The sequence below is a fragment of the Antechinus flavipes genome, chromosome 4 (genome assembly GCF_016432865.1).
Source record: "Antechinus flavipes isolate AdamAnt ecotype Samford, QLD, Australia chromosome 4, AdamAnt_v2, whole genome shotgun sequence".
NCBI classification, from domain to species: domain Eukaryota; kingdom Metazoa; phylum Chordata; class Mammalia; order Dasyuromorphia; family Dasyuridae; genus Antechinus; species Antechinus flavipes.
In genome coordinates this window covers 384,080,926-384,094,722 of record NC_067401.1, presented here as the reverse complement: position 1 = coordinate 384,094,722, position 13,797 = coordinate 384,080,926, and the positions used below count along the sequence as shown (strand labels likewise).

Below are 13,797 nucleotides of genomic sequence, written 5' to 3'. Positions count from 1 at the left end.
AATCTCCATGTGTTTGAAATACAGGCAAATCTATATGTGAGGTTTCATTTCATAAGGATGGATATGAATAGGAATAAATACCAAGTTACAACTGAATGCAAAGTACTATTTTAGATTCAGAATACACACTGCTCTCATGGAGATAATTTTATTGCAACTGGTATTAACCATGTCCTTATATCCTGAAGTTTTACTCTTATCATTGAGGTCCTCAGAAATATTGATACTGACATTTCTCAGTAGATATCATTTATCATTTTTTAAAATAAAAGTTGAATTGTAGGTAGTAGCTGGATAGATGTTGTTTTACTGTTTTATACCCATGCAGGTCATGCATTATCTAGGCCAGTATATAATGGTGAAGCAGCTTTATGATCAGCAAGAGCAACACATGGTATATTGTGGTGGAGATCTTCTAGGAGAACTACTAGGACTTCAGAGCTTTTCTGTGAAAGATCCAAGGTAAGAAGAATAAAGGTTTGCTTCTTGTGGTTTGCACACAGCCATGTGTGATTTGTGGTCCTGTATTCACAAGCCAGTAGTAGCTAAGAAATCCACATTTTTTTTTTCTGTAATATCTACCCATTCTGAATCCATCTTACCTTAGAATTGCAATGGGAATTTGCTTAATTAAAATTTAAAACTACAAAGCAAGAACTAATTCTTCCATGAAATTAATTTTTATTTAAGTTGGCAAGCTACCGTAATAAGACTTATTAGTCTCTCTCATAGATCTGTTTCTCCATCAGTTAAATAGAAATAATATTGCAGTACCTTCTTGCCACATTTGGAGACAAATAAGAGCATTTATTAAAAAACACTTCGAGTTCTTGGAAGAACTGTAGATATGAGTGACCGCATTTTTTCCTTTAATGTTTTCCTTCATCTCTTAACAGCCCGCTATATGACATGCTGAGAAAGAATCTGGTTACTGCAACTGTTACAGGTATGTTCATCCTCTTCTGTCAGAACATACACACACACACACACACACACACATATACATATGTATGTATACATAATACAGGAGTGATTTGATTAGAGCAAGTAATAGGAAAAAAAGAATATGAATGAGATTATATGGGAATAATTAGAAAGGACATCATTTTTAAAAATGTTATTGCCATGTATTCAAGTGCCAGTTTTTTTTTTTTTAATGGTGTTTTTACTCTTTCAATGTAGTTGATAAAGTATTTGCAGGAACTTGTGTGTGTGTGTGTGTGTGTGTGTGTGAGAGAGAGAGAGAGATTGAGAGAAATTCACAACACTTCAACTATATTTGTTAAAAGATAAATGGTGAGATCCTAGGGTTGAATGAGTGAATCAGACATACTTAAGAATGGGGGCTGTGTTTTTTATCTTTTTTATCAATGTAAAATTTACAAAACATTTTATTAACCTTGTACCCCCAGATTTTCACCTATTTGAGCTGGTCTCAAAAATCTGAAAGATTTTTGAAACCTTGTCTTCTTAAGAAATCTAGCCCAGTTATGTTAATCCTTGAAGTTTTGTCTTGCTTTGATAGTTTATAGCAATAATTGGTGGTCATCCATCCCCAATAATTGTGCTTACTTAGAAATAAGGGAAAACACTTAGAACTCTTTGAAATCTAATTGTGTGAATTTTAATTCTTGACTTATTGGACTCACTGGGACATTTCTCAAATCAAAATTCAGGAAGACCTTGTAAATGAAATATTCACATTATTGAAATTTAATTGTTTGTGCCATAGCTCAGCTTTTCTAGCTGTAGGATCTATATTTCTTTGAGCACTAATGGAGGAAAATATAGCAATAAATTGCTTGCACTTCAGCAAATATCCTGGAAATCAATAAACTTAGTGTCTAATAATTGAATTATAATAGTATAGAATTCATATTTCTATCTCTTTATCTGTCCCTCTTCCCTTCTCCCACCTCTCACACATATGTGTTTAAAGTCCTCTTGTTTCTTCATTTGTTACACTGATTTTGCAGGAATTAACTTGCCGTAAATGCTATCAATAATCATTTCTTCTGATGACAGAATTTGCCCCAAAATGTTTTTGTTAATGTCCTTTTAATTGCAATTGCACTTCTGCAATATTTCTTTGGCTATTTCTGTTACCTTACATGAATGGGATATTGCATTTTCCATTAGTAAAGGAAATGAAAGGAAATCTCTTTGTTCCTTCCTTTACCTTCACAGCTCTAATGAAGCACATTTCACTTCCTGGGATATATTTTTTTGTTTTGATTGAAGGGAATGCTATTATTTTAAAGAAATTGTTTCATTTTTCTGTGTGTTTGAGTAGGATAATAAAAGGAAATAAGTGTGGCAGATGTGGGCATTTATTTGATTCCTCCACTCTTTGCATTAGTTTTCCATAGGTGATTTCTACTTATTGTTCTTTCAATTGTTTTAACATGATTAAGTATCTATTTTGGAGCTGTATGTTATAGAATTTTCTTACGAGCTTGGTACTCTAACTTGAACGTTTTGTTAAAAGATAAGAGTATATATTAGCAAAACTTTTTCTCCAAAAAAACCACATTTGTGTTTTGACCCTTTCATCTCTTTTTAAACATGTTTTAACCTGTAAAGCATGTTTTCTTTGGAGTTTTCTGCTTTTACCAACAGCTGTATTGTCAGCTGAGTTAAGATTTTAACTGCCCAATCCAGTAAAGTTGTCATTGGTTGTGTAAGTGGAATTAAGGAGGATCTATATGTCTGGATTAATTCAGGTCTATCTACATATGTCTGCTTAGCAAGTACTCCTGGGTAGTATCTTCATAATGTCCTAACTTTAGAGCTGGTAGTGGCCAGAGAGGCCCCCTTTATTTTATAGGTGAGGAAATGAAATGATTTGCTTAAGATAATGGTAAGCAGGCATTAGAGGGGAGATCTGAGCCTAGGATCTTTGACTTCAGAACCAGTTATTTCTTTGGTGGTTGCTTTCTTGCTGCTTATTTTGCCCAGACTTTATTTCCATCTTCTTTTTAGCTTGTAAAATTTCTAATTGTTGGAATCTTTGAAATACATTTCTCCTTTGGAATAATTTAGTCCCCAAACAGTAATTTCACTAAGGTTATAATTTATTCACTTTGATAGTCTTTCATCTGCTTACTCTGCCCTTTTTTTTGAGTGTACATAGTGACCAAGATAATCAATACTTGTCTTAAGCACCTATAATCTTACATCAAGTCAGGAGCCCTGTCAAATAACCCCCTGATATGCATAGATGGGATAAGTGTGCTTATTTGTTATAAAGGAAGTGGAGAGATTTTTTAAAATTTCTTGTAGACCTTTACAGATTTGACAGTTGGATTTAAAAAAAATATGAAACCACATTCGTTTTCCATTACATCTTAAAGAGTTCTATTTATGATTGTAACCATGTTTTCAAAATTTCTTACAGAAATTTGGAAACTTATTGTAGCAGAACACTTGTAGCCGTCTTGATTAAATAAAGGCATTTTTTTTTCACCTCTTCCTTCTCTGTCCTCTCCTCCCTTCCCCCCCAAATTATAATTTATCACTTCATTTTTAACCAGGCCTATCTGGACCTAGCTTCTTTGTCTTTGATTCTTTTTTCTTTGCTAATGAGAGCCTTATGCAGTCATCATGGAGGCCTATACTTGTAGGAGCCAAGTCTGACTACGGGATTGCTTGTTGAGGTCCTTTTTGTGTGGAAAGAATGGTTATTACCAGGGAAGGTTTTTTTCCTTTTGTTTTACTTACTATCTAGATGCTGCACAGACTCTCGCTCTCGCACAGGATCAGAGTATGGATATTCCAAGCCGAGATCAACTGAAGGTAAAATCACCAACTGGTGACTTCTTTTGTTGTACAGAGTGGCCCCTTCTCTGTACCTCTGGATCTTGGGCTCCCAAAACCTTTCTTTCTTGTGGTCAAAGTTGACAGGAAAAGTTCTTGGGAGTCTATAGACCAAGGACAGAGTGAACCTTCTCTGTTCTGCCCGTAACAGAGTTCCAGTCTCTGAGTTTTTCTTGGGATGTAGCACTTCTTATCTTTATTCCTTCCAGTTTACACTTTCTTTTGAGTTTGTGTATGTGTGTATGCGCATGTGTTCTGAGCAAACTGTTTTACTGGAATTGAAACATTTTCTATGCAAATAAGTACCAGTCAGGCAGTTTCTTGTGGTTTACCCAAACCTACAGAAGCTGTCACCTAATCTTGCTTTTGTGTTCATTGAACCAGTCTGCTAGGAGTTGCTTCCTTTATTTTAGCTATAGGCTAGAAGGAGGCCAAGTGCTGACAGGTTGTTCAAAATGACAGATTTTGGCCTCTTGTTAAGCTGAGGTTTTCCTCAGGTTTGTGACCTCCCTGCTCCACTCAGGATGGGGTTAGGGAATATAACTGACTTTCTGAAAGTAGGTGAGTGTTGTTTTACTTCAGTGTTCACTTGTGCATAACCCATTGTGTTGCACTTCACTGGTTACTCAGAATGGAACTGCTACATCCCCTTGGCCCAAACTAGTCTACCATACTCATTGGATGGTTTTCTCCTTCCTTTCATTTAGCAAGGTACGGAGGGAACTCCAAACCCCAGGAATGGACCTGAAGAAGGTGATGTTCCTGCTTTGTCTACCTCACAGCATAAATGCAGAAATCCAAGATCAGGTGAGCATTGAATTAAAACAATGGAGACTCGTGTTGTGGACTGCAAAAATGACCCTCTGATAAAATTCTCCTTTGGTGCCATGGTGTGGGTTCTAGAAGATTGTTAGCAGATCACAAGTTTTGGCAGGTACTGCCAAACTGGGAAGACTTGATAGACTAGGTCTAGGTCTCTTGAACAAAGATTGATTTAGATAAGTCTTGAAAAATGTATAATAAGTTGAGGGATTTTTCAACCATAGTAATTCTTGAAGATCATCTGCTAAGTCACAGAATGGTTATAATTTGCTTCATTGAAGGGTATACCTTTATTGATGACATTCTGGGTCCTTGCATCTTTTAAGTAGAAGAACTGAAATAATTCTCTTTTATACTATAGACATTTACTGTCTATAGTCTATATTCTATATATTCTCTCTCTCTCTCTCTCTCTCTCTCTCTTTCTGTATATATATATATATATATATCTGTATTCTAGAAGCTCTCATTGATTAATTTATAAGTGCTTTTTAATTTAGTTTTCCCAAAATGCTCAAATCTTAAGGTATGTCATTATCTCCTTGTGAGTCTTTGAAACAGCATTCTTTTTAAACTTCTCTTATAGTTTAGAGCCATTTATATTAAAAGAGGCTAGGGTGTTCTGTATTCTGCTTTTAAATTGATTTTTATTAGGATTTTGGGATGATGGGAGAAGAAATGTTATCCTGCAGATAGTAGTTTCTCACTCGCTTATTCATGAGTCACCAAATGAATTTTCTTTCTGTATGTGACCTAAGACTGCAGCCATTTTATGGCTTCAGAATCGGCCTTCTGTTTGCATTTTGTCCCTATATTTGATCAGGTTAGAATTTTGACTTGCCTAATGGAGGGGAATGCTAGTTGTCAGGTAGATTAAAATTTATGAAGCTAAACAAGGGTTGAGAATAAGATGTCTGTTCTTCTGATCTTTGACTATAATCAAATAATATTGTTGTAACATAGTATGTATAGTTAGAAAAACCCAGATTAAGTAAACTAGGATATGGGAAACCAAATAAAAATCTCCATTATGTTAAATAGTCTTTCAGAGTCATAATTTTGTGTGCAAAGATTGACAGAATCATAAATCTACATGGAAAGTATTTTATAGCATACATGGTTCCTGGTCTCATACTTGGTCTCATAAATACACACTTGCAGGAAATGGCAATTTAAACTCAAATAATGCATCTGTCATTAAATTACATCACCAAAATATTAAAGATCTTCCCGGAGGAAATTTTGAATGTTCAAATTAAAAAATTTTTGTAAAGATTACATGTGAATATAAACTGAATTGTATGTGATCCTTGAAATCTTATCCTATTAGTCCTAGTAGAATTTTTGGAATGGAGTTTTAAATGTATGGTCTGAAAGCAGTTTGTTTTTTATGTACATTTTTTATGATGCAAACACTCTGAGGAGGATGTTTCAAGTCTAAAGAAATTTAATGTGGTCATGCTGCATATCTGGGAATGTTTGTTTTGCCATCCCTCAGCTTACACCCTCTGAGAGTAGGGGCAAGTGGCCTGATAATTGAGACAAATGTGAAGTTTAAGAGAAAAGGATAATTTATTTTGCATCTCTCAGAACAGGAGCCTTTAAAATGGACTGTGAGATCTGTGTATATGGGGAATGAAATTAATACAGCATAGTCTTAGCAGCTACCTTTGACTTGATACTTAACTTTGACTGCTATTAGAAGTCTCAAAGAAGCAACCAAACTTCATAAAGTCATTTTTAAGCTCAGTGATGCCTCTTAACTAAGTGACCAATATAATTTTTGTATACACAGTTCTTACTTTATGTAAATCATGCTACAAAAATTTGAAAGAAAACTGCATTCCAAAAAAACAAAAAACCCACCTATGTTAATTTTACTGTCCAACACTGTACTTTCTCTCTCTCTACTTGTGCCCCTCAGTTCTGTGTTCCATGACTCCCCTCTACCTTCTTCCTCCTTTAAAAACAAAAACCAAAAAACTCAAGGAAAAAATTTCCATGGGGCCTGATAGGGACCTACGTACCTTGAGACCCTTATGTCTTTTGGGGTTGGGTTACTTTGTGTCTCCTCAGCCACTTTGTATTACCTGTCCCCTCGTCCAACCTCTGTGTGTCTGCCTCCCCACATGTTTTTCCTCTTGATTTCCCTATATGTCTATCCTCGGCCCCTGCTTGTTAGCCTCTTGCTTCTTTGTCCCTCACATGGCCTTGAGCTGTGTGCCTGTTCCCCTCCATCCAAGAGCATCTGGACCTTTTCCTGCTTTCCCCACATCCATTCACATTATGTAAAAAATGCTTTACTAGAGGTCTACCTTGTTTCATTAGTGATCTATTGGAGTGTCACTTTGTTATTAGCAATAATTTATATTTATGTAGTTTTTCAGAATTGCAGTGTTCTTTCACATATTATTATAGTAATACACAATCTTTTTTAATTTCATAATAACTGAATTTTTAACTTATTTTACTTCAAAAAACAAAAGCTCAGAAAATTTTAATTTAATCAAGGTCCATGACTACTACATAGTGGAGACAGAATTTGAATGCAAGTGTTCTAACACCGGAATGAGTCATATGCCCTCTCCCTTGTGCCAAAAAGGAAGTGCTAGTGAAGGCTTAGGAGTCACTTATGGGTGCTATAAGCAGCTTAGGGCATAGCAAAGGCAAAGGGGAAGAGTATGGGAAAGGAGAAGTTTTGTTTGGTCTTTTTTTTTTTTTTTTTAAAGTAAGGTATAAAATATTGGGGGAATGTAGAGAAACAAAAAGAAGATTAGGAATGTTAGTATTATAAATTGCCTACCTCTGACTTAAAGGTAAGAGTTTTGAACAGGGAGTTCAAAACAACTATCATTAAATTGCTGCTCTATCATTAAATTGCTAATGACCAGGAGCAGATCATTTAATGAGTATTTTATCTAAACAGTAGGAAGAATAATTCCTGTTCCTTACCCACCTTGTACCGAAGTTGTGGGGATTATTAAACAATGTTGATTCTTCAGTGTCATATACATAGATGGCATATTCATTGTCATTCTCATCCTGCTTCTATAGATGAAGACTTGATAGAAAATTTAACCCCGAACAAGTCACCTAGGTTAGACCTTGTGTTCGAGGAATGGGATGTAGCTGGCCTGCCTTGGTGGTTTTTAGGAAACTTGAGAAACAACTACACACCTAGAAGTAATGGCTCAACTGACTTACAGACAAATCAGGTAAACGCCTGTCAAATTTGTAGGGGTTGTGCTTTTTCAGGGTGGTTTGTTGTTCAAGTGAGAGAATGACATTTGTTTCTACTTTGCTTTTGACAGTAGGATGTATTTGTTGTTTTCTGTTAGAGAATACAATAGCCCAAATGCATAGATACATTAAACTCTTTAGCAAAGTGCTCCTTAAAGGTGTAGGGGAAAGAATAAGACACCAAACATCTATCAATAGAAACAGAAGTAAAATACTCCATGGAGAAAGCTAAACATTTGACTTGGTTTGGGTAATTAGATTATTCATGTTCTTTAATTTTCTAGGAGTTCAGAAAATAAGTGTCAAAGGCTCAGGGCTTTGGGAGCCTTCATTATTTACTCCGAAATGTTTCATCAGTAAACTTAATTTATCATTAAAGGAATAAAAGTACCAAAGTCCCTTGACTTTGCTTTCCAACTTTTTGCAGTGCTTTTTGAGTGCAGTGCAGAGAGGAAGTTTTTTTGTTAAGCAAATCTTTGTGAGCTGCAGTCTTTAAAAGTCTTTGAAATTGTTTCTCTAGTTTTAATGGCAGCAGTCTCAATGGAACAAACTCAGTTTGGGATCAATTCCATAGGACAATATCAACCCTACATTTATCAAATATTTGTCAGTGTGAGAATTTATTCTGTTACTGAAAAATTCTGTTCTGTGGAGAATTTGTTCTGTTACTGTGAAGAGTTCATTGCTTTCATCCTTTGAATACTTCCTTTGGCTAATATAAGGATGCTTAGTAGTAGTTAATTCATTTGTTGAATTATTGGTCAGTGAGGAAAACCAGAAGTTATATTGTAATTTGAATTAGGTAACTTCACTGATGGACTTCTGACTTAATACTCAACATTTATTTTCATCCACTTTCACCTTCTTATTCTTTAGGACATAGATACTGCCATTGTTTCAGACACTACAGATGACTTGTGGTTTTTGAACGAGTCAGGATCGGAGCAGCTAAATGTTGCAGTAAAAGTTGAAGCTACTGATACTGAACAAGCAAGTGAAGGAGGGAAAGAGGGTGACAAAAAGGTTTGTCCTAGAAAACTATCTTTTTAATCACATGATGCACATTTTGAAAATAAGTTTTCTCAAGTCGTGAGCCATGTCTTATACTACTTTGTCTCTCCAGGGCCTAGTAAGTGTATTTATACATAGTAAGTAGGTCCTCACCTCGTTGTTTGTTGATTGTTTACTTACACAATGTCCTCTCATTATTCATTTTTCCTTTTTCCTCTCTCTCAGAAGATAAACTTAAAAAATTTCATAATTTACCTATCTTTATGTTATTGTACAATCTTCTACAAACTCAAATTGGATCTAGAAAGCAGCCATTTACCTGTCTCTGCTTACCTACTCTTTTCTGGAAATCTAGTCAAATCATTGTACAGAGCATAATAAGGCAGCAGAATTACTTTTAAGTAGTAATAGGTATTTTTTTGTATTAGAATTTAAACATCCTTGAAAAATAAACATCCTCCAGCTATATTAAAAGAAAAGCTCCAGTTACAATCATGCCCATATATATGTAACATTTTGTTTATTAGCTTTTTAAAATGGTTTTCACAGGAATTCAGATTTGTGGAAGATAGTCCTTTGTGTAGATGCTTGTGTTCTTAGCCTGTTAAAATGGAAATGTGCAAAAGGACATAGATTTGTTTAGGATAAAGAGAGAGAAATTTCATTGGATTAAATGTAGGCTTTGACAGTTGTATATCTTTTTGGAAAAGTATTCCTAATACTGACATTCTAATCTTTGTGAACTCTGAATTGGAGCTGTTTTATAATATTCTAAACCTTTTTAATTTGATAGAAACTTTTAGGTGGGATCAGGAATTAGGGAGAAAAATAAAATTTTGTTGTCGGTGCATTTTTTTTTTTAATGATTGTAAGCAAGAACAATCAAAACCATAAAAAGTAAAGAAATTTATTCATATGTGTGTGTGGGGGGTCACACATATTACCCCCACATGTAGGTATAAACATCTGTGCCCCCTTCTGAATTTGACTGCAGGTTCTTTACCTTTTGACTCTTGTCCATTGAGTTGAAGACGGTGTAAATGCTGTTTAGGTTTTGGGATAAAGTAAAAAATTCTGGATTTAGGGTCAAGTGGATCTGGCTTTTTTATAATTTTGAATCCTTCTATCTTTATAAATTATCATTCCATCTCTTCAGGTACCTTTTCCTTCTTAAACTTGTTCTTTATCCTCATACTCGCCCCTGCTACGGCTTTGCTTTCCTTCTTCCCAGTTTTCTCTTAGTTCACTGGATGAACTAGGTCAGCTCTCCTTTCTTGAGTTCTGTATGTCTGTGTTCTATCTAGTGTTCCTTCTGCTTGGCCAGATCCAGTCTTGGATTATTCTTCACCATCTTCTACCTTTGTTCATTTTAAAGTGCTATTGAATGGAGCCTAGGGGAAGGCGAACAGTGCAGCCTGGTATATTACAAATTGGTTGTTTAGTCTCAGCAGTAGGATGGTGTGTTTACTTCTTCCTAATTGATTTTCTATCCTACTTTTCATAGTAATTATATCTTCCCCTCTCTTCTCAAGCCACATGTCATCCCTTTCCACCACTCTTTTGGTTGAGACTCTGCCATTCATTTTGAACTCTTTTCCTCTTTTTTTTTTTTTAATCTTTAAAATCCTTGACATAATTCCCTTTTTTTATACTCCAGTCTCTGTTGAAGAGGTGACTTTTCTTTTCATTCACCAAGGCAAATAAATCCCTTTTTCTGCATTCTTGATCCTTTCTCCTTCATCTTCTTCAGTACTCAAAATACTTTTATCTCTTCTGTAGTTTTCACCCTTTCCTTATCTCTTCTCTGCTGCCTGAAAGGATAGCTAAGTTTTCCATTCTTTTTTTTTAGTTGTTTATTTTTTGTTACATTTCAAGTTCCAGTTCCTTTTCCTTCCCTTCCCACCCCTGAAAAAGAAAAAAGTCACCATTGAATGTATACACATACATACAAAACATGAGTGTAAAATCATACTATGAAATTTCTATTTATCAGTTCTTTCTCTGGGATGGTTAGCATCTTCCTTCATAGGTCCTTTGTACATTTGAATATGGTTTTATTCACAGTTATTCTTCGAACAATGTTGCATGTTTACAACATGCTCTTGGTTCTGCTCATTTCACTCTTTATTATTGTTTCATGTAAGCCTTTCCATATTTTTCTAACATAATTCTGATCATAATAGTTCCATCACAATCATATTACAACTTTTTTAACCATTCCCCAATTTGATGGATACCCCTCAATTTCCGGTTCTTTGTCACCACAAAAAGAACTGCTGTGAATATTTTAGAACATTTAGATTCTTTTCTTTTTTTCCCTCATCATCTTGGGTCCATATTACTTATGGAAAATGTTACTCCTGGATCAAAGGATATATACAGTTTTATAGCTTTTGGACATAATTATAAATTGTTCTCAAATGGTTAGATTAGTTGATGATTCAAACAACAGTGTTTTAGTGTCTCGATTTTTCCACATCTCTCCAATACTTGTTGTTTTTGTCTTCTATCATTTTAACCAGTCTGAGAGGTATGAGATGGTATCTCAAAGTTATTTTAATTTTCATTTCTCTAAATCAGTAAGGATTTAGAGTTTTTATATGACTATATATAACTTTAATTTCATCTTCCAAAAACTGCCTGTTCATATCCTTTGACCATTTATCAGTTGGGGAAATGACTCATTTGTATAATTAGAGTTCTCTATGTATTTGCGATATGAGACCTTTATCTGAGAAACTGTCTATAAACCTTTTTTTTCCAAGTTTTTGCTTTCCTTTTAAACTTGACTATATTGGTTTTATTTGTACAAACCCTTTTTAATTTAACATTATCAAAATTATCCATTTTACATCTAGACATAGTCTTTTACATTCTTAAATAACAACCAAAAAAATCTCACTAGATGCAACCATTTCTCTGGTTATCTCTCTCTCTCTTTTTTTTTTTCCCCTGGTTATCTCTCAGAAAAAGTTGTCTTCAAGTATCACATCTACCACTTAAATTGCTCATTTCATTTCTCATTATTTGTCAGTGTGGCTTTTTTACCTCATCACTTCCCTGAAATGATTTTTTCCAGAGTCACCACTACTTGGATGTGGCAGAGGAAGACCTGTTATCTGGTGGCCTGTCCTCGGTCCTCATCCCACTCTTTGCATCATTCAGCTCTTTTGGCATCTCCTCCCAGAAACTCTCCTTTCTAGGCTTTGTAATACTCCCTCCCCTGGCTTCTCTCCCGCCTTTCCTCATTTTCCTTGAACGGGTTATCATCCTCTTAGCTGAATTTTCCTGAAGGCTCCTCCAGAGGCCCTTTTCTGTTCTCTCATTAAGGGAACTCATCACATCACCCCCCATACAGGTGACAAATAGGTCTCGAAAGGCAGCATGTGTTTCTCTCTTGAGCTCTATGCCCACATTAGCAAATGCCAGAGAACTTTTCATACTGGATTTAAATCATCATCTCCAAGTCAGGTTGTCCAAAACAGAACTTAGCTCTTTCTCTTCTTTCTCTCCACCCCAACCCCAGTCCCAACCTTCTGTCTTCCACATAGCCACTAAATTGATTCTTCTTCTTCTTTTTTTTTTTTGAATTGATTCTTCTTAATTATGTATCTGAGCCTGTCACTCTCCTCCTCAGTTATCTCTAGTGACTCCCCTGTATCTCAAAAATGTAGGTAGGCTCTTTCCTTTGGCATTGATGGTTTTTTAATCTATCTTTTCAATTTTGTTGCACATTATTTTATCCTCTTTTATTTATTCTCTGGTACAAGCTGTTTTTTATTCCTTGTCTATGATATTCCCAGGTTCATTTTTATGTCTTTGTATGGATTGTCCTCTGTACGTGACATGTCTTCTCTGACCCTGACCTATTAGAATCTCTAGTTTCCTTCAATATTCCCCGCAATTCTTCTGCCTGATCTCGGCTATTAGCTAATTCTTCCAGATTACTGGAATATTTTATATGTTTATATATGTGCCCTCTGTCTTCTCTCACCTCCCCCCAACAGAGTGCCTGCTCCTTGAGGTCAGGGACTACTTGACTTTTGTTTCTACATTGTATCTGGAACAGAGATGCTTATTTGATGCTTGTTAGTACAACCAACTGGGTCCAACTGGTTTTGTCATTTAGTAACACTTCCATCATTCTTAGTTTCAGTTTCCTTTTCTGTAAAAATAGGTGACTCCAGATTCCATCTGGTTCTAAATCTAGGTTTGAATGATAACATGATAATGATAATATTAGTTTTCTTAAGATAAAAGTTTTTGAGTAGAACAAATCATGGGTTGGTTGCTTTTGTGACTTTTTGCTATTGCCTTATTGCTATAAGCATCTTTTCATAAGAAAGCCAGTATACTGAAGATTTGTCAGACATTTCTATTTGAAAAGTGAGTTAAAGAAAACAGCTACTTCTCTTTAGATTCTTCTCACTTCTTGCAAATACTTCCCCAAAAGTTCAGAATATTAAGGTGGTGGTGTCCCTTGCCTTTGAAATTAGAGGTCATCTGTTAGTAAACATTAGGATGCTTCTTTCTGTTTTCTATAAAGGGACAAGCTTTTGCTACTATCTATCTTGGATGCTGGGGGAATATCTGGGTCTTGTTCAGCTGTTGAGAAACCAACAGGGGATGTTCAGAGCCTCATCTTAGAATGCTATCCAAGCTGTTCCCTTGGTAGTGCTAGTGATGAAAACAGTATGTGCAATTTAGATGTCATTCTGTTCTGTGCCACAAGCTAATATCTGTACAAATCTTGCTAATAGTTTTATTTTTAATTCCTAGTTGATTGAAGTTAGGATTTTTGATGACCTTGAGGACTCTCAATGCTTAAGTGATGATACAGATACAGAAGTTACCTCTGAGGTAGGATACTTTTTATTAAAATATCTACTTATGCAGTTTGTGTTTTCA

At 35.2% G+C, this 13,797-nt stretch overlaps 1 protein-coding gene across 2 annotated transcripts in view; it reads left to right on the top strand.

Moving 5' to 3' along the window:
- The window catches only part of MDM4 (MDM4 regulator of p53), a 54,826-nt gene that overhangs the window by 32,341 nt on the left and 8,688 nt on the right, over positions 1 to 13,797 (top strand). For both annotated transcript variants that reach the window (XM_051998556.1, XM_051998557.1), the window contains exons 4-10: positions 329 to 462; positions 897 to 946; positions 3,728 to 3,795; positions 4,524 to 4,623; positions 7,693 to 7,853; positions 8,755 to 8,901; positions 13,669 to 13,749. In XM_051998556.1, coding sequence (XP_051854516.1) covers positions 329 to 462; positions 897 to 946; positions 3,728 to 3,795; positions 4,524 to 4,623; positions 7,693 to 7,853; positions 8,755 to 8,901; positions 13,669 to 13,749 — 741 coding nt within the window. The remainder of the gene's footprint in view (positions 1 to 328; positions 463 to 896; positions 947 to 3,727; positions 3,796 to 4,523; positions 4,624 to 7,692; positions 7,854 to 8,754; positions 8,902 to 13,668; positions 13,750 to 13,797) is intronic.